Here is a 27,182-nt window from a genome sequence, read left to right as displayed (position 1 = left end):
AGCTCATGACTCACCACTCGTGTATTGAGAAGAAGAGGGAAGATGATGCAGGTATTGATCTTAAAATATGTTGGACATTTTCAAATAGACTGCATCACCTCAGCTATGGATTGTTTCAAAGCAGCAGCAGAACCATTTCAATTACAGTGCTTTGGTTATTTTTTCCTCACAAAATACAGAACAAGAGGGTTAAAGCAAGTAAAAACTTTTCCAGTCACCTTCAGGATCTGAGCCAGTGAAACACTCTCCTGCTGGGCAAGTGATATGCCCCGTACTCGTTCTACATCTGAGAGTTGCCGTACAGATTCCTCAATGGCACTCAGGTAGTTGAGCTCTGCTGACAAACGATGATGGAGACCAGCAGGAGAGAAGCGCATGGATCCTGTAAGAGAATACTTACAATTTAACATTTACAGGACTTAGGCTGGTCTACACTAAAAAATTAGATTGACCCAGCTATGCTGCTTAGGGGTGTGAAAAATCCACACCCCATGAATGATGTAGTTAAGCCACCCTAAGTCCCTAAGCGCTAGATCGACAGAAGAATTCCGCCTCTTGGGGAGGTGGATTACCTACGATGACACAAAGTGCTGAAGTGCTACAAGCAGTGCAGCTGCTGCACTGCAGCTGAATCATTTCAAGTGTAGACAAGCCCTTAGCCTGCATCATAGAAACTATACATAAATACAAAGAGAGAAAAAAAAAAAGGAAATTTTATGGAATTAGTTGGGCTTGAATGGAGCCAGCTCACCAGCCACTGCTGCTCCTGTCTTGCTAGTTCCCAGGCTCAAGTCAGAGATGGGTACATTGGGCTTGAACCCTGAAGCTGTAGTTCCAGGAAAGCCTGCAGGGGACCTGGCTCTTTCCGCTGTATTTCCTAGAGAATCAAACTGTGACAGTTTCTGGGAGCCTGGAGATGGGGGAGAGGTTGGGGTCTTCTGGGACCTTCCCTTGTCTGAGAGACTGACAGAAAAATCAAACCAGAAAAAGATCAGTATTCTCCAATCCCCATACACTTAAGTGCAAGGATGACAGTTTACATAGTACTAATCTAAATCCCGTTTGTCTACATTTGAACAGACTATGTACAAGGAATGCTCTCCTATGATTTGAGGTGCCTACCCTGCATTTAAGTGGTGGCTCACTACAGGGACACATTTTGATAACGTTGTTCTATAGTATCAAGCATAGTTAGTATATAAATAACAAAGGAACAAGGATTACTTACAGGTTCTAAACAGAGAGAAAAAATCTCATGAGTCAAATTTATAAACAGTCATTAAAGTATCAAGGCCAGTAACCTACCGTAAAAAGAAAAGGAGGACTTGTGGCACCTTAGAGACTAACAATTTTATTTGAGCATAAGCTTTCATGAGCTACAGCTCACTGCATCCGATGAAGTGAGCTATAGCTCACGAAAGTTTATGCTCAAATAAATTTGTTAGTCTCTAAGGTGTCACAAGTACTCCTTTTCTTTTTGCGAATACAGACTAACACGGCTGCTACTCTGTAACCTACTGTAGAAATTACCCTATAATCCTTCATATAAATAACTACATTAAAAGGTGATAGAACTCCTTGATCATCACATAGATACAAACTTCTCTCTGTACCATGGGGAAAAGATTTTCAAAAATAAGTGCCTAAGGTTAGCCCCTTAATTCCATTCTTAGGCACCAGCAGAATAAGGGGCATGATTATCCAGCAGCTCCTATCAATTTCACGGAAATTTGATAGGAACTCAGCACTTCTGAAAATCAGGCCACATTCAGGTGCCTAAATATGGATTTAGGAGTCTAACTTTAGGCACCGCGTTCTGAAAGTCTTGGCCAGGAACTTAATTTTACCTACAGAAGAACCTGACATTATAGAAGCTCTTTACAGTTTAGAAATGCTCTAGAGGTGCAAGTGGCTATGACAGAGCTGTTACCTTTAAATATTAATCTCCCTTTGCAAAATGAGGCAAATGCCAAAGAGTCCTACATTTGCATTAAATAGTAATAGTTAATAAAATACAATATGAAAACTGCCTGTGGAGGGAAGTTTCAGTACATCGCTTTCCAAAAACTTTCAGAAAATGATTCAAATACATACAAAAATGTTAACGTTCCAAAATTATGAAAGCAAAGATGATCAACAGTGGATTCTTAAATCATAGGGAAGCCTCCCAGATGTATATCAAAACAATGGCACAACTCATTTCATCATCTCATTAGGCCAGGAGGTGGTTTTCAAACCCAATACGGGGTTCAATATTTCAACTAAATTAAGCCAATTCATCACAATCACTCTGTATGCCCTCAGTGAACAGACACATGAAAACTAACTTGTATGTCTTTTTAGAAGGCGATTTGAGACAAGATTTTATTTTCACTGACATGGTTAATGGAAACATGAACTGCAACAGCAGCAAGGATGGGTATTAAATTCTCTCCCTCACTACACTCCTTTGGAGCAGCAACCCATCTTTGCACTAATCACCACAAATCATAAGCTTATTCATCAGAGAGCATGCAGTCACACCAATCAGAGACAGTCTTGTGGTTTCTACTGGCAGAGATTGCAACAGCTCTTTATAGGTAGTCTGCCTATTTCTTATAGCTTCTTACAGATTCCTCTTTGTGAAGATGGAAAAAAAAAAGCTAGCTTCAGTGCCTTTTCAGAAATTAAACTCAGAGATGCCTGTATTGGCCAGGGTTTTCTTTGTTTGGTACAGAAATGAAGATTAAAAGGGACAGTGTTAATTTGAAAATCACTTCTATTTTGTACCTGCTATTATTACAGATAACACCTAAGACTACCCTAATTAAGAAGTTCTAGAGAAAAAAAGTCTAATTTTTCCACGTGGTTAGTTTGTAAATTTGACATCATAATGTAGAGTCTGTTTCAATGTTTTGTTGATCAATTGCTCTTCCAGTCTCATATACCGGTACGTTACCACCACTGATGCAATGTTCTGGCAGGGGTGAGGGAGAAGAACTTACATACACACTTTCACAGCCCCCACACAAAGGTTTTTACCCATAGTAGCTGCAACAAAACGGAAACTAAATCTGAAGAGTCAACAGGTAGGCATATATAACCAGAAAAAAAAAATACGAGAAAGAGGGATAAGCCTGAGCACATTTGATGTTGCACTTCGGTGCGCCTTAAAGGCTGTTCTTAACATCAACAGTGAGGCAGAAAAACTAGGGCTGTCTAATGATTCAAAAAATTAATCACAATTAATCGCACAAATAAAAAAAAATGAATCGTGCTCTTAAACAATAGAATATCGTTTATTTAAATATTTTTGGATGTTTTCTACATTTTCAAATATATTTATTTCAATTACAACACAGAATACAAAGTGTATAGTGCTCACCTTATATTTATTTTTGATTACAAGTATTTGCAATGTAAAAAACAAGAAATAGTATTTTTCAATTCACCTCCATATAAGTAATGTAGTGCAATCTCTTTATCATGGAAGTTGAACTTACAAATATAGAATTGTATTAAAAAACTGTACTCAAAAATAAAACAATGTAAAACTTTAGAGTCTACAAGTGCACTCTGTCCTACTTCTTGTTCAGCCAATCACTCAAACAAGTCTGTTTACATTGTCACGAGGTAATGCTGCCCACTTCTTGTTTACGTCACCTGAAAGTGAGAATGGGCATTCGCACGACACTGTTGTAGCCAGTGTTGCAAGATATCTATGTGCCAGATGTGCTAAAGATTCGTATGTCCCTTCATGTTTCAACCACCATTCCAAAGGACATGCGTCTTTGCCGCTGATAGGTTCTGCTCAATAACGGTCCGCACTGCTTTGGATCGACGCATGTTCACTTTCATCATCAAGAGTCAGATGCCACCAGCAGACGGCTGATTTTCTTTTTTGGTGGTTTGGGTTCTGTAGTTTCCGCATCGGAGTGTTGTTCTTTTAAGACTTTCTGAAAGCATGCTCCACACCTCATCCCTCTCATATTTTGGAAGGCACTTCAGATTCTTAAACCTTGGGTTGACTGCTATAGCTATCTTTAGAAATTTCACATGGGTACCTTCTTGGCATGGTGTCAAATTTTCAGTGAAAATGTTCTTAAAACAAACAACATGTGCTGGGTCATCCTTCAAGACTGCTATAACATGAAATATATGGTAGAATGTGGGTAAAACAAAGCAGGAGACATACAATTCTCCCCCAAGGAGTTCAGTCAAAAATTTAATTCACACTTGTTTAAAAAAAAAAAAAAGCATCATAAGCATGGAAACATGTATTTTGGAATGGTGGCCGAAGCATGAAGGGGCATATGACTGTTTAGCATATCTAGCATGTAAATACCTTGTAATGCCAGCTACAAAAGTGCCATGCAAATGCCTGTTCTCACTTACAGGTGACACTGTAAACAAGAAGAGGGCAGCATTATCTCCCGTAAATGTAAACAAACTTGTTAGTCTTAGCGATTGGCTGAACAAGAAATAGGACTAAGTAGACTTGTGGATGCTAAAGTTTTACATTGTTTTGTTTTTGAGTACAGTTATGTAACAAAAAAAAATCTACATCTGTAAGTTGCACTTTCACAATAAAGAAATTGCACTACGGTACTTGTATGAGGTGAATTGAAAATTGAGAATTCACCTCTTCCAGCTCTACACATGTTACAACCTAACGCGGAAGGTCTGTCGGTTGTCAACTGTGATTTACTCAGTGTTCTTGCTCATCGACATACTATCGACATCATTTGCTTGCAAGGGACACATACGGCAACTGCCAAAGCCAGGTGTTACAGTATCGATGGCTTCGACCTCTTGTGCCATGTGGAACACCCAAAGCACGTCCGAGCCACATACATTCAGTCCGATATTGCAGATGCCACTCAGCTGATGTCTACTGAATTCTGTGACACCATCCAGGTTGGCGGTATCTGGCTAGCAAATGTTTACAAGCCTCCAAGCGTCAGCTGGAACCAACAGGTTCTACCAAGCATGCCACACCCAGCCATCTACGTTAGAAACTTCAACTGCCACCACACACACTGGGAGTAGAAGGAGGTTGAAACTGACAGTGAACAACTTGCAGCCTGGGCACCTCAAAATGACCTCGCCCTTATCCATGATGCTAAGCAGCAAGGCACGTTCCATTCTTCTAGATGGGATCATGACTATTCTCCTGACTTGTGCTGGGTCAGTTCAGTTCATGGCCATCCTCACCCAGCAACATACAAGTCTTGAATAACTTTCCACACAGGCAACACAGACCGTCGCTGATCCATATCGGGCTACAGCTCCCAGTTGTCAAGAGTTCCAAAAAGAAGTGGTGCAACTTCCAAAAGGCTGACTGGGAAAAATATAGGGAAGCACTGGAGAAGTGTGTGGTGACCGACATATCTTGGTAAATGAGACCTACCGTTGCTTCTGTGGTGCTATCTATAAAGTAGCCTGCAGAGCCATCCCACGCGGTTGCCGTCCAGTCTTCATCCCATTTTGATGAGGAGAGCGCTGCCTTGCTTGAGCAGCATGAGGCATCTGGTGACCCAGATGTCATTGACTATCTGATCAAATCATCGGACGATGCTCACTGAGCCAGATGGGAGGAGACGACCGAGAGGATGAGCTTTACTCACTCCAGCTGCAAGTGTTGGAGTCTGCTCCGATGCCTGGGAGCAACGCAGTAGCCACCTGCGCTCTGCCGACCCCCAGTAACACCCAACCAGGTAGCTGGATACCTACTTAAAGTGGCCAGAGCACCTTTGGAGAAACAGGTGCAAAGAGAAGTGAGGAACAAACAGCATATGTTTAAACATGTACACCAGATCAGAAGCTGCCCAGAACCATTCACTCTAACAGACACTGGGTAGCGTCAATGTGGAACAGCTGAGGGCTATGACAACATATCTCCAGAATTCCTGAAAAACCTTGGCCCCCGTGCTTGGCTCTGGTTTGTGAAATTCTTCACTGAGGTCATCAGTGAAGGCAGGCTACCGAAGATATGGTGCACTGCAAAAATTATCGTCCTCCTAAAGCCTGGAAAGGACTCAAGTCAAGCATCAAGCTACTGTCCCATATCATTACTGTCAGTGTGCTTCAGTGCATAGAGTGCTTGGTCCTACAGCGGAGAGATGTGGAGAGAATTTTGAGTCCTGACCAAGCCGGTTTTCCCCGAGGTCGTAGCACATGCAACCAAGTACTCGCGCTGACCATATTTGTTGAAAATGGCTTCCAGAGAAACTTGAAAACAGGTGTTGTTTTCATTGATCTAACAGCAGCGTATAATACAGTATGGCACACTGGCCTGCTTGTGAAGGTATCATGGGTCCTGCTACCTTGGGTCACAGGCGTCGTTGAACTGTTCCTCAGTGATAGGCAATTCAGAGTCCATATGGGAGAGAAGACAAGTGCCTGGGAGATGAAAGAGCAATGGGTTACCCCAGGGCTCTGTGCTTTCTCCAACCCTGTTCAACCTTTACATCAATGACCTGCCAACAACGGAGTCACGAAAGTTCATTTACGCAGATATCTGTTGCGGTACCCATACCCGGACGTTTCACGAGCTTGATGCCACCTTAAACCAGGACATGGTAAATTTAGCTGACTACTGTAAGACTTGGCACTTTCAGCCAAGCGTCATAAAAACAGTTTAGCGCAACCCGAGAACTGAATGTTTATCTGAATGGTCAGAAGCATGAAGTAGAACTGGTCTATCTAGGTGTGACCTTAGATCACACACTGAGTTGAATGCCCACCTGAAGAAGACAGCAGCTAAAGTTAAGATGCATTACAATCTTCTTAACAAACTGGCAGGCTCGTCATGGGATGCCAGTGCTCCAACTCTGCGGATGTCAGCTCTTGCCACCTTGTATTCAGTGGCGGAGTACTGCGCACCAGTATGGATTCGATCATCACATACCAAACTGGTGGATATGCAGTTACATGCTGCCATGCCAATCATTTCCGGCATCCTCCGTCCGACTCTACTCCCATGGCTTCCAGTTCTGAGCAATATTGCTATTCCCTATATCAGATGAGAGGTTGCCACTGGCAAGTTACTGGAGAAAGTACGTGTCAACCCAAGCCTGCCACTGCACAATGACCTTTTAAAATCACCAGCTGCACGTTTGCTGTCACATCGCCCATTATGGTCTCATCTGACACGCCAGGATGTTAGGGGCGTAAACACTCTGGCGAGAGGAATGGATATCTGTTATAAACCCCATCCAGTCCCTTGTTGCCAACCCCACAATCTGCCCGCCTGGTTTTGACCTGCCCCATCACCAATGGTCCCTGTTGAACAGGTTTCAGACCGGGCAAGGTCTCTGTGCAGCTAACCAGTATCGCTGGGGCCTTCGTGACAGCCCTTTGTGCAGCTGTGATGCAACACAGACAATGACACTTGTTGATGAATGCCTGCTGACTAGGTTCAGTGGTGGCCTAGAAGAACTGCATCATGCCACTGAATATGCTATTGCTTGGCTAGAGGACTATGCACACACTAAATAATAACTGAAAAATACTATTTTCTTTTGTTTGTATTATTATTTTTATTACAAATATTTGCACTGTAAAAATGATAAAGTGAGCACTATATGCTTTGTATTCTGTGTTGTAATTGAAATCAATACATTTGAAAATGTAGAAAAATATTCAAAATATTTAATAAATTTCAATTAGTATTCTATTGCTTAACAGTGCGATTAAAACTGCAATTAATTTTTTTAAGCATGATTCATTTTTTTGAGTTAAGTGCATGACTTAACTGCGATTAATCAACAGCACTAAGAAAAACCATCAAATATTTACAAACATTAAAAGGTTTTCAGAACATTGTATTTAAAGGGTATTCCATCAATTGATTCTTTTAAACTAATCCATTTCAAAGAACTGAAGTTGACAGTTTCCTTCTGAGCATTAAACAAGACAGACAAGACCTCGAGGATCATTTTTATGCTGAAATGAGGTAGCTGTATTCATTACAAAAGCTGCCAGAAACCTACAAATAATATTCAAACTCTATGTCTTCTCTCAAAACGATAGGTTCAGCTTCAATATTTTCTTTAAATTGATTAATTTTTAAAAATTAATCAGACAAAATTAATCTTTTATAGTATGTTTATTCCAAGTACAGGTATCTTACTAATAAACATTGTGATTTACTATTACTAACTTATCCAGATAGATGGTAGAATTTTTAGGAGCCAAGCTATAATTTAAGACTTTATGCAAAGTTATTCAACGTAGTGCTGAAACAGCAGATCAAGCTGCAAATCCTTTTTCTACCTTTCTCCATCTCTATACTATGGTTGCACTTGTACTCCACACTACATATTAAAACTCAACACCAAGTTCTAGTAATATGTGCATGATGTCTTATAAAGGTCCACTTTACCTCATCAAAGAATGTCCAGACAACTCTTCCAAAGTACTATCAGTATTTGTGTTCTGCTCATGGTCTCTATTAGAAACTCTGCTGTTAGGCAAGAACTTCTTTGCTTGCTGGGACACACGCTCTGACTCAGATAGCATTTTGTCGTCTTCCACAGGAAAGTGGTATGAACTTTCATTGAAAGATTCTAGCCCTGCAAAGTATAATACCAGCAAAGTTAAATCCAAAGTTCAGCAGTTATTAGCTACAAAGAAACAATTGAGTGGACTTTTCCCTTTCTTAAAAAGGGCCTGGTCTAGCCTAAATGAATATGGCACCTTTTTACTCAAGACTAGATCCTGTTCTGATTCACATGCACTTAAATCTACTAATATAGTGCCTGTTGCACTGCAGAGCCAATACAGCCATGACTGTATAGTAGACAATTCTGTTCTGCCTCACACATTCTTCATCAAAATAGTCAACTAAACCCCAACTGCACACACAATTACTGGCAATTTAAATGGAAAATATCAGTTTTTGTGGTGGTGGTGGTGGTGGTGGTGGTTAGAAAAATTCCGATCTTGACTTGCACACTGAGGAATTCTGATACAGAAGCCAGAGAGAGAATATGGAACCTCCAAAGATACAATTTCTTTTCTGAGTGTAATCACATTTTAAACTTAGTATTCTCATCTTACTGTCCATTATTTGTTTTTTTTTAAAAGCATAAAACTAATTTCCCATTTGTCAAATCATATTTTGCTCCGTTTCTAATGTAACAGAAACTAGCACAAAGGACTTGATATTTATTCATTTATGTATAAGATACAGATGTTTCATAGCCTAATGGACTATATATTGTATGGTTTCAGAGTAGCAGCCGTGTTAGTCTGTATTCGCAAAAAGAAAAGGAGTACTTGTGGCACCTTAGAGACTAACAAATTTATTAGAGCATAAGCTTTCGTGAGCTACAGCTCACTTCATCGGATGCATTTGGTGGAAAAAACAGAGAGGAGATTGATATACACACAGAGAACATGAAACAATGGGTTTATCATACACACTGTAAGGAGAGTGATCACTTAAGATAAGCCATCACCAGCAGCGGGGGAGGGGGAGAAAGGAGGAAAACCTTTCATGGTGACAAGCAAGGTAGGCTATTTCCAGCAGTTAACAAGAATATCTGAGGAACAGTGGGGGGTGGGGTAGGGTGGGGGGGAGAAATACCATGGGGAAATAGTTTTACTTTGTGTAATGACTCATCCATTCCCAGTCTCTATTCAAGCCTAAGTTAATTGTATCCAGTTTGCAAATTAATTCCAATTCAGCAGTCTCTCGTTGGAGTCTGTTTTTGAAGCTTTTTTGTTGAAGGATAGCCACTCTTAGGTCTGTAATCGAGTGACCAGAGAGATTGAAGTGTTCTCCAACTGGTTTTTGAATGTTATAATTCTTGACGTCTGATTTGTGTCCATTCATTCTTTTACGTAGAGACTGTCCAGTTTGACCAATGTACATGGCAGAGGGGCACTGCTGGCACATGATGGCATATATCACATTGGTAGATGCGCAGGTGAACAAGCCTCTGATAGTGTGGCTGATGTGATTAGGCCCTATGATGGTGTCCCCTGAATAGATACGTGGACAGAGTTGGCAACGGGCTTTGTTGCAAGGATAGGTTCCTGGGTTGGTGGTTCTGTTGTGTGGTTGCTGGTGAGTATTTGCTTCAGATTGGGGGGCTGTCTGTAAGCAAGGACTGGTCTGTCTCCCAAGATCTGTGAGAGTGATGGGTCGTCCTTCAGGATAGGTTGTAGATCCTTGATGATGCGTTGGAGAGGTTTTAGTTGGGGGCTGAAGGTGATGGCTAGTGGCGTTCTGTTGTTTTCTTTGTTGGGCCTGTTCTGTAGTAGATGACTTCTGGGTACTCTTCTGGCTCTGTCAATCTGTTTCTTCACTTCAGCAGGTGGGTATTGTAGTTGTAGGAATGCATGATAGAGATCTTGTAGGTGTTTGTCTCTGTCTGAGGGATTGGAGCAAATGCGATTATATCGTAGAGCTTGGCTGTAGACAATGGATCGTGTGGTATGATCTGGGTGAAAGCTAGAGGCATGTAGGTAGGAATAGCGGTCAGTAGGTTTCCGATACAGAGTAGTGTTTATGTGACCATCGCTTAGTAGCACCGTAGTGTCCAGGAAGTGGATCTCTTGTGTGGACTGGTCCAGGCTGAGGTTGATGATGGGATGGAAATTGTTGAAATCATGGTGGAATTCCACAAGGGCTTCTTTTCCATGGGTCCAGATGATGAAGATGTCATCAATGTAGCGCAAGTAGAGTAGGGGCATTAGGAGACGAGAGCTGAGGAAGCGTTGTTCTAAGTCAGCCATAAAAATGTTGGCATACTGTGGGGCCATGCGGGTACCCATCGCAGTGCCACTGACTTGAAGGTATACATTGTCCCCAAATGTGAAAAAGTTATGGGTGAGGACAAAGTCACAAAGTTCAGCCACCAGGTTAGCCGTGACATTAATCGGGGATACTGTTCCTGACGGCTTGTAGCCCATCTTTGTGTGGAATGTTGGTGTAGAGGGCTTCTACATCCATAGTGGCTAGGATGGTGTTTTTAGGAAGATCACCAATGGACTGTAGTTTCCACAGGAAGTCAGTGGTGTCTCGAAGATAGCTGGGAGTGCTGGGAACATAGGGCCTGAGGAGGGAGTCTACATAGCCAGACAATCCTGCTGTCAGGGTGCCAATGCCTGAGATGATGGGGCGTCCAGGATTTCCAGGTTTATGGATCTTGGGTAGCAGATAGAATACCCCAGGTCGGGGTTCTAGGGGTGTGTCTGTGCGGATTTGTTCTTGTGCTTTTTCAGGGAGTTTCTTGAGCAAATGCTGTAGTTTCTTTTGGTAACTCTCAGTGGGATCAGAGGGTAATGGCTTGTAGAAAGTGGTGTTGGAGAGCTGCCTAGTAGCCTCTTGTTCATACTCCGACCTATTCATGATGACGACAGCACCTCCTTTGTCAGCCTTTTTGATTATGATGTCAGAGTTGTTTCTGAGGCTGTGGATGGCATTGTGTTCTGCATGGCTGAGGTTATGGGGCAAGCGATGCTGCTTTTCCACAATTTCAGCTCGTGCACGTCAGCGGAAGCACTCTATGTAGAAGGTCAGGCTGCTGTTTCGACCATCGGGAGGAGTCCACCCAGAATCCTTCTTTTTGTAGTGTTGGTAGGAAGGTCTCTGTGGGTTAATATGTTGGTCAGAGGTGTGTTGGAAATATTCCTTGAGTCGGAGACGTCGAAAATAGGATTCTAGGTCACCATAGAACTGTATCATGTTTGTGGGGGTGGAGGGGCAAAAGGAGAGGCCCCGAGATAGGACAGATTCTTCTGCTGGGCTAAGAGTATAGTTGGATAGATTAACAATATTGCTGGGTGGGTTACGGGAACCACTGTTGTGGCCCCTTGTGGCATGTAGTAGTTTAGATAGCTTAATTATTTTTTTTATATATTGTATGTTTGCTATCTGCTACAAAAAGGTGGCCATTATTTTAAATTTCACAGCAGCTGAATAGATTTTTTAAAATTAATTTTAGAATTTGAGGATAATCTCTAGGTTATATAAAAAATAAAGCTGGGTCATTTTTTAGACAGTTTGCTTAATATAGCACATTTTATCACAATACTATTAAGTTTCTCAACCGTTTGTTTTTATCAGTTACTATGTGACAAGGCCAAAAAAAGGATCACCCCAAACAGTATCGTGAGGTTTCTGGTAGAAATAGCAACAACAACTCGGTTTCAATCTTCACTGAATTTGTAACAGACTGAGTTACAGATGAGCATCTTACATGGTCAAAGCATGAGAAAGTAACTGTTAAAGACAGACATTTGCTTTCTCTTTAGAATAGTAATGTAATGGAAGCAGACATTTTCATACAGGGTTAAGAGTAAACAAGGCTTCCTACTACACTGATACTAGATTACAGATGCTGAATCATCAACCCCTGGATAAGTGAAAATGCTTAATCTATCACACTAAATTATCCCAGAACAAATCCAATATATACCAATATAACGATCTGACAAAAGTGATAAAAGTGAGTCTACACTAGGCAATGCACTTACTTTCCTTTTTCCCTCTCCTTTTAGAAGATCCAGATGAGCGAGAAGATGCTGCAGACCAGGGTCCAGGTGAATGCTGGGAGGTTAGCTCTATAGATCGGTGTTCATGGGGAGACTTCCTGCTGGGAAGCTCTTCTTGAATGCTGGAATTGCTGCTCCCACTGATACTGCCATAGAACAAAAAACACTAGCTGAAGATTCCCAACTCCCCTATTCCATGCCACAAGAAATCCACATGACTTTCTTGAGGAGACAGATGACTAAAATCAGGGCCAATTTTATGTTGTCACATTACATCTTGAGAAACAAGATGATTTTTGGTATTAGATATTGGTAGCAGTTGCTAGGACACTCAGAATTTAGACCTGATTTGGAGTGTACTGAATTTCAGTCCAGATGTAAAATTACAAAAGATGGATATTTGCATAATTTCAGATACAAGTTTTTATGGGCATTCAACTACAGATTTGGATACACATATGTATTATCCTGAAGTTGATGGAAATCTAGATTGCACATGGATGTCTGATATTATTGATAAACTTGTAGAACTATACACTTTTTCAACAGGGTCATGCATTTATGAAAAAATTAAAGGGACACTTATGTGAAAAGTGGTAAGTTGTATTAGAAGCTAAATTACAAGCTAAATCGAAATATTTGTTTTCTTCGGTAAGAGAACATTTTACAGCTAGCCATATATCCAACATGAAGAATGTGCTCTGTCTTCCACTTATTCAGGCCTACACAAAAACTGTGGACAAACATCTGTTGCTGCCCTCCTTCCCCAACAAGTTGTTAGGATTGTTTCTTCTCCTCTATCCCATTCCAAATCCCTCAAATCTGAGCTATAAAGATGGAAAATTCGATGTAGCTAAATTTTGAGAAAAAAAATCAGCAAGTAATTTGAATCCAACCATTTTCACAATAAATTGGAAGATCTGGAATGTCATGGTCTTGAAATTCCAAGCAGTTACAGAGAAGGTTTCAAAATTCTATCAGAATTTAAAAAAAAAAAAAAAAATTCTGTTACTAAACCTTACTGGAACCTTGAAAAAATTCTAGATATTTACAACAACTACTACAAAAAGACAGTAAAAAATTATAATTTGGAATTACATAGGGCTTAATATCTTCAAAGAGTTTTGAACATTAAGCCTCATAACAGCTATGAAAGGTTGGGAACTATTATTCTCACATTCTACAAATGGGGCAACAAGACCCAGAAGGGATAAGTGACTTGCCCAAGCCAATATAAGTAGTCAGGGCAGAACTAGGATTAAGTCTCAGGAGTACTCAATTCTCTGCCTTACACTGCTTGCTCCTAGGCCATGTGGCTTGACATATTGGTTGTGTAAGGCCACAGATACAGCTGAACCTCAGAGTTATGAGCCCCAGAGATATGAATTGATCAGTCAATCACACACCTCATTTGGCACCAGAAGTATGCAATCAGGCAGCAGCAGAGACAAAAAAAGCAAATACAGTAAAGTACTGTGTTAAATGTAAACTACTAAAAATAAAGGGAATTAAAAAAAAAGATTTGACAAGATAAGGAAACTGTTTCTGTGCTTGTTTTACTTAAATTAAGATGGTAAAAAGTGGCATTTTTCTTCTGCATAGTAAAGTTTCAAAGCTGTATTAAGTCAATGTTCAGTTGTAAACTTTTTAAAGAACCATAATGTTTTGTTCAGAGTTATGAATGTTTCAGAGTTATAAACAACCTCCATTCCTGAGGTGTTCACAACTTTGAGATTCTACTGTAAATGATTTGCCAAATCCTATTATAAGGAATCGTCTTTTTCACTAATGGGATAGCATAGTGTAACAGTACCCTTTTGGGGGATATTCACACATTACTTGATGCAAAAAGGAAGCTGCTTATAAGTACTCAAAAATTCAGTATCATTTTTCATTTCACTTTTCTCCAAATGTTTCTACATAATTACCTAGGCTCAAGAGCAATCTGTTTGTCTGTCAAAGTTCCGCTGCCCTGTGATGAAACAAAGTCATCTTCATATGAAACAACACTATCTGGAGGGCTCAGGGTAGGAAGTAAAGGTCGCAGGACTGGAGACCCACCATTTGACCTTTCCTCTAATCCTGTGAAAAGGGGGAGAAAAAAGAAAAGAAAAGAAAAAAAAAGACAGTTGATACTAAACTCCATGTAGCTCACATGACAGGCAATGATACTGCAGGCCTTAAATACTTCCACCAGTACTCAGTAAGAAAGAATGCTTTCCAAATAGAAGCATGCTAAATGAACATGATAGAACTGCCGTTGGATATCTAATACAAAATGTCAACTATATTCTGCCTCTTTTCTATACTGAAGTAAAAAGCCACTTGAAAAACATTATCTGGATAACATGATGCTTGGGAGTGGAGCCATCTGGAGAGCTAGAGAGAGTAAATGCCATCATCTTTGAAGAATGAAAAAAAATAATCAAAAAGGACATAATGTAAACTAGCTTGTGGAAAACACTGAGCATCAAATGACTACAGCATCTGAAGGCAAGAGCAAGTGCCAGAGGAGAATTAAGTGCACTAGTAAAAGGACAGAATAGCTATGCACAAGAATGGAATGCAATGTCCTGCATGAAAATTCTGGAAAATATGCAACAAGGCACCAAATAGAGCAATTAACACTATAAACTTGCTCACTTAGCAAGAAAGATCCTGCCTACTGATATATCACCAGCACCTAATCTATGAAGACCAGAGATTGCTACAGAGATCTCAATTCATTACCTGTTTGTTGTCTGCCAAACTATTTTTCAGAGCTACTACTGGATAAAACAACATATGAAGAGCTGAAATTAAAAAAGAAAAAAAAAAGAAATCTACCCTCTACTGAAGTAACCTACCCGACTGTGCAGCATTATTTTGGTGAGTGAAGAGAATCTAGCATATATACAGTCACTGACATTACTACATTAAACAAATCTTGCAAATAGTATGCATTCCATATTTCAGGAATAACTGAAATGGGAAGAGAACGGGATGAAATGCTGGTAAAGCTTTGGCACAAAGCTTGATCCTTTTGTTAGAAATAACTCACTTAAGAAATCGCATCGGTGGGATTGGTGGGTGGATTTGAAATGGAGCTGTGGTAGGAGGAAGCATACTCCCAACCACTGGCTCAGCTCCCACTGTTGGCTCCATTTGCCCAGCTACATTAAAGAAACCTGAAAAGAAAGAAGAGGGGCAGGACTTACCTTTTTCTCAGCAACAAGACCCTTTTATTATTTAATTAAAAAAAAAAAAGCTTTCCAACCCAGAAGCTGGCAGAGCAGTCTGAAAATAGTTATAGATGCCAAACTGAAAGCAGATGTCCACAACAGTATGTATTTGAAGTATATTTAAAGGGACAGTGCTCCAATGAGCGTACATGGACTTCAGATGAACAGAATGGGGAGGGAAAGAGAAAAATACAAGTGGTTTACAAACAAGGAGACCTTAGGGAGATTTCTATGGAGATATTGTTTGGTACTGTAAGGGGTGAAGTCAGCTATCAAACACATTCTTGTCCTCAAACCCAACCCAAGGTAGTTAGGTGTAGTATAGCACTTTGGATATGACAAGATACCTGATAAACTCTAAATATACAATTCTAAAAATATATAAAATTAACATGTACCACATATAGTTCAATGTTCTAAAATCACGGTAAATACATTTAAAAAATAAAATTAACTCCCAAATTAGACTGTGTTGCATTTAAAAGTTGAATAGGTCCAAGATTCTAATTACCTACACTCTGCAGGAGTGTAGCAACCTAAATACAAAAGCAGTCTTCTGCTTCCAAAAACAATGGAATACTCTTCCTGGAGCAGGAAAAAATAAAATCAGGTCAATCAATTATTACTCAAAACTACATCCATAAAACTTCCCTGTGAATTGTAAGAATGGCCATAACAGATCAGACCAATTGTCCACCCTTCTGACAAAAGTCAATGCCAGGTGCTTCAGTGGGAATGAACGGAACAGATAATCGAGTGATCCATCCCGTGTCATCCACTCCCAGCTTCTGGCAATCAAAGACTAGGGACATCCAGAGCATAGGATGGCATCCCTGACCATACTAGCTAATAGCCATTGATGGACCTATCCTCCATGAACTTATCTAATTCTTTTTTGAACCCAGTTATAGTTTTGGCTTTCACAACATCCCCTGGGAACGAGTTCCAAGGTTGACTGTGTTATGTGAAGAAGTACTTCTTTTTGTTTTAAACCTGCTGCCTATTAATTTCATTGGGTGACCCTGGTTCTTGTGTTATATAAAGAAATAAATAACAGTTCGTCATTCACACTTATGCCTTATTAACAGTTCCTTATTAATCCATCTTCATATTTATTGAGATACTTGAAAACTGAGTCATCACCAGTAAATTCAACTACAAAATGCAGTCAATATGGAAATTATGAATGTACCATGGTGTAATATTTCCATTTCTTTTCCTTACCTTTTCCATGTAGTTGGTAAGATTTTGCAAATATGTTGATGACACTATGTGGACTTCCCTTGGCCAGTTCTTCCCATGGTCCCTTGCTCTGTGTGCCACTTGTCTGTGTGAAAAGTGGTAAATACTTTTCTGACTCTTTCTGAAACTCTTTTATGGGCTCAAAAGCAGTTCTCTCCCCAACACAGAACTCCTTTTCTTTTAATACCTCAGCAATTTTCAAAGGAGACTGCCTACGTTGGTCACCTTCCTCCTCGGAGAGACTCCCCTCACTTAGAAGAGGCCCTTCACTGATTGAATCTGTGCTGGAATTGTGAGTAATTATTCCTTTGTTTTGACTATACACCTGATTTTCAGACCCAGGGGAGTCAATTTGCCTCTTTGATAAATGTCCTAGCATTCCGTCAGGTCTTTGACTCACTGTGGATCTCATTCCAAGGCTGACTGCTGCAGTATTAGGCCTGATAGTCTCAGGGAGCTTTTTAAATTCACTAAGGTTGCCCACTCCAGGAAGGTTATCATCAAAGGTTGTATGCGACACACAAGTAACCAACATTTTCTGAATTCTGGCTGAGAAAACATCTTCATTATCCTCTCTCACAGGGGGACTCACAGCCTTAGCCCAGCGTCCATCATCCTGGTTCCCCAGCAGTAGTTGCTCAGAGTTCCACACTGAGCCATAGTTGATGCCAGCCCCAGCTAACTTCTTGGCTTCACTTTCAATTCTGCTAGACAAAGAAGCAGCTGTAGCTTTCAGGGCTTCAATACGATCCAGTTTACTCTTATATTGGCTAGTATCAGGCTTTACCAGGAGATCTTGCTGTGCAGCAGATGAAGTCAGGTGAGGCTGAGGTGTCAAAGTCAAGGATCCCATAGCTGTGTTATGGTTCCTCCTGGTTGTCAGTACTGAGTCAAAGTCCTTTGGCAAAAGGCCCATCTGCTCCAGATCCAAAAGCTGAGAGAAAAGTCCTCCACTTGAGCCAGCAAGAGGTTGTGGGTGAGAGAGTTGGACTCTTGGGCTCAATCTATCTGGCTGTATCCAAATAGGCTCCATCAAATCATTTCTAGAATCAAAAGACAAGACTGAAATTTGTGACCAAGTGCAACATTTGTGAAGTACTAAGAGTTCATGTGAACATACATCTTTGCAACAAAAAGTGTTTTTCACAGACATGAAAATACAACAATCTTTTGGGAAATAGAAATTATAGATGTACCAAAAATAAAAATGCTCTATACTGTATTTACATAAAATATACAGCATACACATACAAAGTCTAAACACTCTCTTAAATTTCATTATGTTGTACCAGATAGTATTCTTTGGTAAGAAAAAGCAAGATTTTTGCAGAAGTTTACAGAATGCAGTTCAGATGACACCTTGCTTTCCCTGCCACTCCTGTCTCATGGAATCTTCCAAGCCCAGAGAATCCTCTCCAGTTTTACTCACATTACCCTCCCAACACTTCATAGCAACTGACACACTGGGCAAGGACTAGACACATTTAGTGTGGAATATAAGCACATTCACAAATATATAAACAACATAAAAGCCTTCTATTATAGTTATCTAAGTTTCCCCTAACTAGGGTTCTACAAATGCATTCCTCTTCCAGTGATCTACAATCTTGGAATTTCCTTCTTTAATCTTACTAGCACATAGTCTGAATATTAGGTTTCCTGAGAAACTCACCAGCTAATTCCTGCTTCTCAACTTACTACATGGCTCTCCAAATAAATTATGCAGCCATTCTAGTCTCAATTCTTCCCTGTTATTAGCACCCATATAATGCAATATGAATATACTACTGTGATGGTCACCTTAGCAATGCCTATACCTAGGTATAGACATTGCTAAGGTGACCATCACAGTAGTATATTCATATTGCATTATACAGCAATAACACTGTAGTATTTGAACTATTACCACTCAAATTTCCTAGCCCTAGCTAAAACTCTTCCTGCCTAAGAGACAAGTATTGCTACACTACAAAACTGAGTTTTAATTTGTAAAGGTAATGAGATACATAAATTTAAGAAATGGTACCTGATCATGTAATTAAAAACCAGATCATAGGGCATATGTACAAGGGGACAGAGTTAAGGATGTGCAAATAGCCTTAACAGTAATTTCCTCACTTTTGAATGTTTCAATGCGCATCCTGAATATTTTGTTAACATAAATTTGATGAAATTTATTAAGTGCTGTCCACTAGTTTAAATGTCCAGAAAAGAAGACAGTCAATGCTACAAAGGACTTACAACCTAAATTAGACAATATATCAAATGACCAGATGACAGTTCAGTGTCAAAACACTGCACAGAGATTCTACTCCATGCTGCTTCTGACTTTAGTGAATTATTGAAAAGCTTCACAGAAAATGAGTAAGAGTCTGCTTGCTACACCAGAGGGAGAGAGATTATTCCATGTCTGAAGGCAATGGTGGACGGATATAAATTGAGTATTTTGGAGGAAGTAGAAGGGTGAAACAGGAGCAAGCTGGGGAATAGGAAGAAGTTAGATCAGAAATGCAAGCAGAAAAAGACTTGTGGGGAGCCCTGGAGGCGAGAATCAAAAGTTGGCACCTCAGTGTGAAAATGAGGAAGAAAATTGTGACGTGATTCAAATAGAGAATGACAATCTAACTGGCAGATATGGTTATATGATTACTTGTTCTTGCACAGGGGTGATGACAGAGAAAAGACCAGTCCCTAATGCGGAACTCAAATCTCTCTGAGATATCTAGAGAAGAATAACAGCAGTTGATGTCAATTATATTTTAAATACTATTTATAGATGCTATAATTTTGAGGCAGATTGGTAACCAAAAATTTAATTTTTCGTACATTAGATTCCTGTACAAACTCAAAATAAAAATTTATTACTGTACTTCAAATATTCCTACTGTTATAGCACCCTTTTATATCACTAATCACTATAAAAGCAATCATTTTAGCAGTATACTATATGTTCTATGGAGAACTAGAAGTCACTGACTGAAACATCCATACTTACTTACCTAACAAGAGGTTGTGGAGGTTCCGACAGGGACATATCACTACTGGAAGATGCACTAGGAGGACGCTCCTGTACCTTGTTTTCTTTGTCAGATTCCCCAGATGGTTGATATCCAGGCCTGGGCTAGAAATAAAGAGAAGACACTAACAGCAAAATTTTCAGAAGCACCTAAAGTGACTGAGTAGCTTAAGTCTCATTAAAATCAAAGGGACTAGAAGAAACTCCATATTAAAGTTTTACTAGCATGCAAAAATAGAAAAAAGGATAGGGCATTCAAGATTTTTGTCCCAACAAAACTGACTGGGACACAAGCTTTACTCACACCGAAGAGCCAGCCAAAGAGGAACCAGGAAAGTTAACAGTGATGACCTGTCATCCAATAACCACATTTCACATTCAGCCTCAAATAGCAGTGAGTTGAATGACCTCAATAGTCACAGCTCTGCGAAAGTAAGCTGAACTGAAGCCTCTCATTCAGTCTGAGGAGTTTTATTATATGCATTTCTTAAGTTTCAATCATTGTATCAGTTAATCAATACATTAAACTCAGATGCTGGTTAGAATTACGAGAGACAATTTCCATTCACCATTATTGTGTGTCTTGCTGACACAAGGAGATTCTGAAGTTTATCTGTCTTGTGGGCAAATAAAATTTTGCTTTGTGGTATAGATCATTGTTTTCATAAGTATAATCTGCTTCTTTCCTTAACTGTTAGCTTAATAAAGATAATTCAGGACCTTCCTAAGTATTCTACCCTCTATTTCTATGCCTATCTTTAAAATACTGAGGTATTGAAACTGCCATACCTGCATTTCCTGAGCAATAGGGAGCTGAGAAGTTTCCTCTAGCAAAGTGTGTTCCAGCAACAGTTTAGAATAGGTTTCCTGTAGTCGCCTAGCTGCTGAAGGTTCAGAAGTTGGCATGTTCTTTGCCTTAGCAAAAGCCTCTCTCTGTTTCTTGTAAAGCTCTTGAAGTCGTTTGTTCTTTCGTTCTGTTGCCTCTTTCTGTGCCTTCTTCTCTTCATTCTGCCTCCTCTTCCTCTCCTCTTGCTGTCTAATAATGTACTGGCGAACCTCATCTGTGTCATAGTGACGCTTCTTGGAGATAACTTGAGGCTCTTCACTAGCAGCTAACTTGTCTGGTTTCCTTTTTGTTGGACTGTGGCTCCTGGCACCTTGTGTAGGCACTGCAGATTTCTGACTTTGCCTTTCCCCATCTTTTTCTTGCTTTGTACTCGGAATCACCGAGTCCAACTGTAGGTCATCAAGAATTCCACGTATCTCTACGGGCAGAAAGTCCTTATTTAAGGAGGTATGATCTTCATCTTGTTTACTATCTGGAAAAGTAGAGTCCAACTTCTTCAGGTTAGTTTCGGACTGTACTTTACTCCTTGACCATTCAGAACTTCTTGGACAGGTTTTGTGGGTAACATCCAGCCTGGGATCTGACCCTGTCCTTCCAATAGGGCCTGCTGAAGAATTAAAGGTGTCAGATGCTACATCTAAACATTTTGAATGGGAAAGAAAGGTGGGGAGGGGAGATTTTCTTTGTTTCCAACAAATCACATAAAAATGATCAATAATTGAAGAGCATAAAAAATAAGGAGATGAACTAGTATTCTTTTTTCAGTTCCACCAGAAAGAGAAAACATCCTGTTTTATATATCAAAAGCACTGTACTAAAAAGCTTTGATACATAAAGCTAAGATTTGGGAAGTAGAAGCCACCACTGAAATATCTGCAAAAAATTTTAATGCACCAAGCAGAGCCAATGACTTCCAAAGCACTTATGTGTGTGTGTGTGTATATATATACACACACACACACACACACACACACATATCAGTACTAATTGGAAATGGATAGGCTGTAGCCAGGACACCGCTACCAAAATGCACATATTTTGAGTTTCCATTAGCACTACTATAGTTAAGGATCTATCAGTTTATAATTAAATCCCTTCCGTACAGCTTTACAAATATGCTGTAAAGTTTGCTTCAGAATGAAACTAGACATTGGGCAAAAAAATTACAAGAAGTGCAATTTTTCTTCCAAATTTGATGTGAAATGTATACATCGTTGGAATACCCAAAGAATCTTGCAAATTTTATAGTCTTTTCTTTACAGTTTTTTAAATCAAAATGGCCACATTAAATTTGTATGAAACAAAGTGTCAATCCATATATGAATCTATGAATGAGCTAACATAGTAATCTTAAGTAAAAATATAGATTTGCCACATTGGATTGGACTGTAGCCATTAAGACCAAAGGTGGCCAAAATCTGCTGCTTTAAAGGAAGGAAGAGTTCTTGTAATACACTATTACAACTCTCTAACATGGAAAAAAATCCTTCTTGATCTCTACAGTGAGAATTTTGTGTCATGAAACTTTGGAATTACTTTTCTCTTAACACCACAACTACAAATGTGAAAATGTGAGAGTTCAAGGATTTTGTTTTTGCTATGAGATGCAGATCAGAATTTGTCTCCAAGCTTACAACCAGGGTTCTTTAATTATGGCGAGGTTACAAAAAGGTACAACTGATTCAATAATAAAACACAAGTGAAGTTCTTAAACTACAACCCTGGGCTTATCTATACACACAAGTTTCACCAGTTTTAATTATAGGTGTAATGTTGCACCAAATTGGCTAAACCACTGCAACTTTTTGTAGTGATGTAAGTGTTCATACAAAGTTGCAAATTGGTGCAACACCACTTTTTTAATTCAAAACACAGATGAATTTTCTTCCAACTTTGCAGAAACGCTCTTTGCCTTGAAAGCAAAAAACAAACAAAAACCCCCACACTTGGTTACTTATCTTACAGTATCTGTGACTCTCCAAGATGTTCTTGTCTGTGCGGATCCCACTCCAGGTGCCCAATTCAGTGCCTTGATCTTTGGAGAAAGTGTCCACTGCGGCCGGGTGCCTGCATCCTGAATGTCCTCACACTCTCCCCTGTCCCTTCCCCCGACACAAGGGCATAAAGGGTAGAGCAGCTGCAACTCTCCCTCAGTTCCCTGGTTAATTCAGAGAACTCCAAAAAAGTGGGGAATCGAGGTTGGATTGTGGAGCGGGATCCACACAGATAACAACATCTTGAAAAACCAGTAACTGTAAAGGTAAATAACTACTTTTTCTTTAATCAAATGTGTTCACATGGATCCCACTCCAAATGGCTGATAAGCAATGCCCCATCTGGAGGTGGTATAAAGGAGTCCTGACTGCCACTAAAGAATGGTTATAATACTGCAGTCCAGACCTTGGCATCTGATCCTGCGGTCAGATCAAGGGAGCCCTCAAGGGGTGCATGTAGCTGACTTGCAAATGTCAGATATGGGGAGGTTTCTAAAACAAGAAAAGAAAGCAGTTTATGCTCCAGTGGAATATGCTTTAACCTTTGGAGGAAGAGGTATTTTAGCCATATGGTAGCAAATTGATGCACTGAGTAACCCATTTTGATACTCTCTGGGAGGAGATGATTTAGCCCTTCAGGTCACTGGAGAAAAGGCAATAAAAGACAGGAAAAAAGAAAAGGAGTACTTGTGGCACCTTAGACTAACAAATTTATTTGAGCATAAGCTTTCGTGAGCTACAGCTCACTTCGATGAGCCACAAGTACTCCTTTTCTTTTTGCGAATACAGACTAACACGGCTGCTACTCTGAAAAAAGACAGGAAGACAGTCAAAGGATCTGTCCTGAAAGGATAGTATAATAAAGCCCTTGAAACATCAAGGCATGGAGTTTCTTCTCCCTGGGAGCAAAATGGAGTTTAGGAAAGAAAACAGGTAAAGTGATGGACCAGTTTAAATTAAACCTGGACGTTAGAAAAACCTCGGATGAGGTGTCAACATCACCTTGCCTCTGCAGAACGTTGTGGAAGGAAGATCAACCATGAGAGAGCTTGGACTTTGCTGATCCTACTGGCTGACGTGATGGGAATAAAAAGACTGTCAAGAGAATGAGAGGTGGTGGAAAGAGCATACTAAAAGGTGCTCCAAGAGTGGCATCATGAGGTTTGCAAGGATGATATTAAGATTCCATGCAGAAGAGAGTTCTCTGACTATTGGGTAAGTATGCAGTAACTCCTTTAGAAATCTGGATACCATAGGATAAAAAAATGAACATGACTGGACGAGTGCGTGACATGCAGCAAATGCTGCAAGGCGGATTGTAATGTAATTGAAAAAATTCCAAAATGTTTTAAATATATGATATAGTTAAGAACCTTTGGTATAAAAGCTTTCAGCAAGTCAAAGTTGTGCTGAGCTACTCAAGCTAAAATTTTTTTTCCATTTGTAGGAAAAAGACCTCCTCATTGCGGAATTTCTGCTTTGGAATAGGGTCTTGTAGAGAGCAGTCTCAGTCAGTAACGCTCAACAAGCCTACATCCAGACTATCAGATGCAGTGACCCTTGATCTTGATGTAGTATCTGACCTTGATGCTGCAATACTATATTTAGGCTTGGCAGGATTAAATTCTAATTGCTATCTATTGATAAACTTTGATTTTCAGCTGACACACTGAAATCGATGAAAAAAAATATCAAATCAGTATTAGTCAGTGTGCCTACTGGGATCGGACATCACCAGCCCTGTAACCATGGAGGGAGCACTCTGCAGCAAGTCCCCTGCAACCCTGCTGTCACAGGAGTACGTGAGTGGGTCAGAGACAAGGGAGCTGCAGAGGGCTCCCTGAGCTGCCTCAGGACTGGTAGCACCCGATCCCTACAGGCACAAGATACAGCAGGAGGCTGTGGTCCTGGCATGGCAGAGCAGAGACCCCTGACCAGGACTGCAAGGAGGAGGAGCCCCCAACAGCAGGGGAGGCCATCCCACTGCTGAATGGCTCCTGCAACTGTGCAGTGAGCCCTCTGCAGCCCACTATCATGGATCCACTCCCTCTCACTAGCTGAGAATGCAGGGGGTCTCTGTTCTGCCCCTACAAGACTGCAGCCATCTTTACACCTTGTCCCTGCAGGAACTGAGTGTTACTGGCCATGCAGGGAGACCTCTGCTGCTCCACTGTCACAGGAGTGAGGTGCCATGATAGTGCAGTTGAAGAGGGCTCCCTGCATGGCCACGGGGCTAGTGACTCCCGATCCCGGAAGGAACAAGGTGTCAGGGAGGCTGCAGTTGTCCTGGCCCACTGGAACAGAGACCCCTGGCCAGGATTGAAAGGATGAGGACAGGATCCCCTGGCTGGAACCATTTAGCAGTGGGGTGATCTCTCCCACGACCGAGAGCTTGTCCTTCTTGAGGCCCTGGCTGAAGGTCTCTGCTATGCCCTTCCTGGACCCCAGCCTTTCCTATACCTTGTGGCTGCTAGGACCCACTGTCACCGGTCCCATGGCTGTGCAGGGAGCACTCTGCAGTTTTACTATCATGGACCCGCTCACTTACTCACCAGCCAGGAACGTGGGAGCTGTACCCAGGCAGGAACTGTTCAGCTGCAGGGTGGCCTCCCCTATGGCCAAGGGCTCGTTCTCCTTACAGTCATGGCTGCAGAGGGCTCTGCTCTGCCAAGCCAGAATGACCTCCCCACCCCACACCGCATCTTGTGCCCTGGTGTCTTGGGCCCCTCAGCCACACAGGAAGCCCTCTGCAGCTCATCACTGTTAGCACTGCCCTAACTCTAACTCCAACCATCCCCCCACAATCATAAAAATAAAAATAGTTGTTAGAAAAAATCTTTAAAATAAAGTTTTATATAAATCATCTAAATTAGAAAAAACAAAAACTGAGTTCTGCGAAGCCCAACTATATTTGGGCAGTCTGGAAGTGGAATGGGAGGCTAAGCAGATGTCTGGGGAAGGTCTATCAACCAGAACTGTCTTGACCTGTATGAGACCATCAGGACTAATGAGAGAGACACTGTCTCAACGCATCTTGCATGTTATTCTGGGACTCATGGGAATTGGTGAGAATGTGTATATGAGACCTTGATCCAACAGTATGAGACAGGCATCTTGCAATGAACCTGCCTCTCCAGAACAAAAGGCTGGACATTTCAGATGGTCTTTGGTGACGAACAAGTCTATGACAGGATTTCCCCACCAGTGAAAAGAAATCAGCTTGATAAAGCTCTTCAGAGACCACTTGTAGTTGGTGATAAATTGTCTGCTTAGTAGTCTGCTAAACTTTGCTGACTCCTGCAAGATGGAGAGATGTTACCTGGGTTGTTGGCAAAATGTCCATAACTTGATAGCTTCTGACATGGGGGTGATGAGCAGGTGCAGATGCACCTGCAGATGTGTTGACTGTATGAATCTGTACTGTGGAATTCCATAGGACAGTCTGGGATGCCATGGAAGTTAATTTGATTGCTTGGAGTTTCAGAACATTTATGTGAAGAGTTATTTTCTTTTGAGATCGAATCCTTTGTATCTGGAGGTGGTCCAGGTGAACACACCAACCTGCTCATGATGTGTCATGATCAGCATCTCTGCAGGAGTTAGAGAGAAGAGAACCCACTCTGGAAATTCTTGGGGTTGGACCACCAGTTCAGTGCTGATGGGATGAGTGATGGGACCACAGTTCTCATGCTAATTTGATCTCTTGTAGGATAATACACCAACTTTAGCCAGGCTTGTAACAGGCACGAGCGAAGTTTGCCAAGAAGCTTCATGTAAGTGCAGAGTGACATGGTCAAGAAATCCGAGACAGCTCCACGCTGTGTATGCTGGATTCAGTTTAATACTGGTGATTACTGACTGAAGAAACAGACATCTGTCTTCAGAAAGATATGACATCACCAATTTGGAGTCAGTCAAGGCTTCTATTAATTCTTTTGTCTGTGATGGGATGGGAGACTATTTCTCACAGTTTACCAAAAGGCCCATTTGAGTGAACAAGTGAAGGACATAGATCAAAGCTGCACTAAGCTCCTGATGGGATAAGCCATTGATTAGCCAATCATCTAGATATACATAGACATGGTTACCTTGTCTAGCCAGTGTCTGAGGTATCAATGGCTGCTGGTAGCAATGTTTTGGCTACTAGCTGGGCCTTCCTTAATATCTTTCAGCTCCTTTCTGGCATCTTGTGGGAGCCTGGATATATAAGGAGACACCCTATCCCATACAAGGTAATTACATTTTGCAGATAGGGCCCGATAATTGACTAATCATAATTGTAGTGAAGCTGATGAACAGGCCATTTTCCCAAATGAGCTTAGTTTCTTGGGATATCTCTCACCTTAGATTTTTCAAGCACAGGAGAGACCAACAAA

At 40.8% G+C, this 27,182-nt stretch overlaps 1 protein-coding gene across 12 annotated transcripts in view; it reads right to left on the bottom strand.

Moving 5' to 3' along the window:
• CEP350 (centrosomal protein 350) overlaps window positions 1-27,182 on the bottom strand; it is a 136,348-nt gene that overhangs the window by 61,927 nt on the left and 47,239 nt on the right. For 4 of the 12 annotated variants that reach the window (XM_043491378.1, XM_043491385.1, XM_043491379.1 and 1 more), the window contains exons 10-17: window positions 20,755-21,458; window positions 19,949-20,070; window positions 16,932-17,992; window positions 14,415-14,568; window positions 12,469-12,632; window positions 8,366-8,555; window positions 752-963; window positions 219-382 (exon numbers count right to left, since the gene is read on the bottom strand). In XM_043491378.1, the coding sequence (XP_043347313.1) occupies window positions 219-382; window positions 752-963; window positions 8,366-8,555; window positions 12,469-12,632; window positions 14,415-14,568; window positions 16,932-17,992; window positions 19,949-20,070; window positions 20,755-21,458 (2,771 nt within the window). The remainder of the gene's footprint in view (window positions 1-218; window positions 383-751; window positions 964-8,365; window positions 8,556-12,468; window positions 12,633-14,414; window positions 14,569-16,931; window positions 17,993-19,948; window positions 20,071-20,754; window positions 21,459-27,182) is intronic. The other 8 variants (XM_038412955.2, XM_038412957.2, XM_043491382.1 and 5 more) reach the window with 5 other exon arrangements.

This window comes from Dermochelys coriacea, chromosome 8 (genome assembly GCF_009764565.3).
Source record: "Dermochelys coriacea isolate rDerCor1 chromosome 8, rDerCor1.pri.v4, whole genome shotgun sequence".
Classification (NCBI taxonomy): Eukaryota; Metazoa; Chordata; order Testudines; family Dermochelyidae; genus Dermochelys; species Dermochelys coriacea.
The sequence above is the reverse complement of the archived record's forward strand: the minus strand, read 5'-3'. Positions and strand labels throughout refer to the sequence as shown.